The sequence below is a fragment of the Penaeus monodon genome, chromosome 14 (assembly GCF_015228065.2).
Source record: "Penaeus monodon isolate SGIC_2016 chromosome 14, NSTDA_Pmon_1, whole genome shotgun sequence".
NCBI lineage: Eukaryota > Metazoa > Arthropoda > Malacostraca > Decapoda > Penaeidae > Penaeus > Penaeus monodon.
This window is the reverse complement of record NC_051399.1, coordinates 19,450,671-19,453,170: the sequence shown is the minus strand read 5'-3', so window position 1 is coordinate 19,453,170 and position 2,500 is coordinate 19,450,671. Positions and strand designations below refer to the sequence as shown.

The 2,500-nt window shown below is 37.7% G+C and overlaps 1 protein-coding gene across 1 annotated transcript in view; it reads right to left on the bottom strand.

The window, feature by feature from the left end:
• Positions 1–2,500, bottom strand: part of LOC119580608 (putative metallocarboxypeptidase ecm14) — a 9,324-nt gene that overhangs the window by 4,710 nt on the left and 2,114 nt on the right. Inside the window, exons 4-5 of the mRNA XM_037928718.1 lie at positions 2,164–2,264; positions 1,940–2,042 (exon numbers count right to left, since the gene is read on the bottom strand). Coding sequence (XP_037784646.1) covers positions 1,940–2,042; positions 2,164–2,264 — 204 coding nt within the window. The remainder of the gene's footprint in view (positions 1–1,939; positions 2,043–2,163; positions 2,265–2,500) is intronic.

Genomic DNA, 2,500 nt, shown 5'->3' with positions numbered 1-2,500 from the left:
AAGGGAACAACGCGCCGGCCGGTGACTCGAACCCTCGAACTCAGATCGCCGCCGTGCGAGTCCTGAGTGCGATACCACCCGGCCACACACACACACACACACACACACACACACACACACACACCACACACACACACACACAGCACGCACATATATATATATATTTATATATATATATATATATATATATATATATATATATATATATATATATATATATATTATATATGGGCCGCGGTGGCCGAGTGGTTAGAGCATCGGACTCAAGACTGTCACGACGGCAATCTGAGTTCGAGGGTTCGAGTCACCGGCCGGCGCGTTGTTTCCCTTGGGCAAGGAACTTCACCTCGATTGCCTGCCTAGCCACTGGGTGGCCAAGCCAGCTCAAGTCAGTGCCGGGTAAATAGAGATGGTGACTCGATAAAAAACACCGGGCGGAAGGCAATGGCAAACCACCGCTCTAAATTGCTAAGAAAAAATCATGGAAGCCCATGATCGTCAAGGCCGCGGTGGCCGAATGGTTAGAGCGTCGGACTCAAGACTGTCACGACGGCAATCTGAATTCGAGGGTTCGAGTCACCGACCGCCGCGTTGTTCCCTTGGGCAAGGAACTTCACCTTGATTGCCTACCTAGCCACTGGGTGGCCAAGCCAGCCCAAGTCAAGTGCTGGTCCCAAGCCCGGATAAATAGAGAGAATGATTACCTAAAAGGTAACACCGGCACTCTCCGTGGAAAGGAACTGGGGACCCTACCACGTACTCACTCCAAGAGCATCACAACATGAAAACTACAATTAAGTATCATGCTGTGACCACGGCGGCTCAGACATGAACCTACCGTTAAAAGAAGATATATATATATATATATATATATATATATATATATATATATATATATATATATATATATATATTTATTTATACATATATACATATACATATATACATATATATGTATATATATATATATATATATATATATATATATATATATATATATATATGTGTGTGTGTGTGTGTGTGTGTGTGTGTGTATGTACACATACATACATACACACACACACACACACACACACACACACACACACACACACATACCCCCATATATATATATATATATATATATATATATATATATATATATATATATATATATATATATATATGATATATATATATATATATATATATTGTATCATGTATTTCTGACAAAGATATAATCAAAACCGGTCAAATACATATCTTGTATATCATATGTGAAGATATTCATTCTCACTCATACCCTTTCTACACACACACACACGCACACGCGCGCATATGTATATGTGTGTGTGTGTGTGTGTGTGTGTGTATATATATATGTATATATATATATATATATATATATATATATATATATATATATATATATATATATATATATATATATAATCATGCGCGTGCAGTAATTCAGTGATTGCAAAGCAAAATGTGTTTAGACTTTAACTTTTTTTCAAAAAATTTAATAAATCTCAAAATAAAAAAGTTTGCTTTCCTACTTTTCGTTGTTCGTAGTAATAGTTATCAAGCATAAAACAATTGTAGACTGCTCACGAAGGAATTATCAGAAATGTTAGTCTCGTGTGTATCATGGATCAAAAGCATGACCGAGCAAGCAGTATTCGAAGGCGAAGAACAAATGACAAGAAGAATGCGGGCCTCTCTTTCTCCCGATTCAATCGTGAAGACGTCAGTCTCAATTTCCTTGATGAGCGTTAAAAAAATTAATAATAAACAGAACGTGTGTAAAAAATATATATTTCTTCACCCTCCTCGTTTTTTTTTTCTCGCACATTAATAAATCCGTTGCTAGTTACCACCACAGCAAATAGCAGTTGATGTGACACCCACCCACACACACAGTCGAACGAAAACCTGCTAGCGAATGTTATGCACTTACTGGGAGAGATCTTGTATCTTGGTTTGGAAGGCCACGCCGGAATCCGTTAATGTTTGTATGAACTGAGTCAGCTTATCCTGGGCCACTGCTAATATGGTTGTACCTGTCCATAAAAGAGTCCAAAGACATCTAAGCAGGAAATGTAAGTTATTGGTATCAACTCAAAATTAATGCCAAGAGATCAGGTCTTGCTGTTTCTGTCTCGCAAACATCTAAAACCTTACCGGTTCCTGTGTTGAAGCTGAGGAGGTCTATGTGACTGGGAAATCCAAAGGTTTCTGGATTCAGAACCGGGGGTAATGACATCACTTCCAACACATTCCATCTGAAACATTTTCATCATATTACTCTAACCTGAGTTACCAATCTTTTCCGGTGCTTCGAAGAAGAAATGTTCAGTACTTGGCCAAAGCATAGTAAGGTAACTATCCTTGTAAAAGAAATTCAAAAGTATTACCATAGATATTGTAGCTGCTCATATGATATACTTTGAGATGCAAAATCACTTTACTAAGCATTCTAATAGTTAATCATTTTTATCTACAGCCAGGGAAATATTGT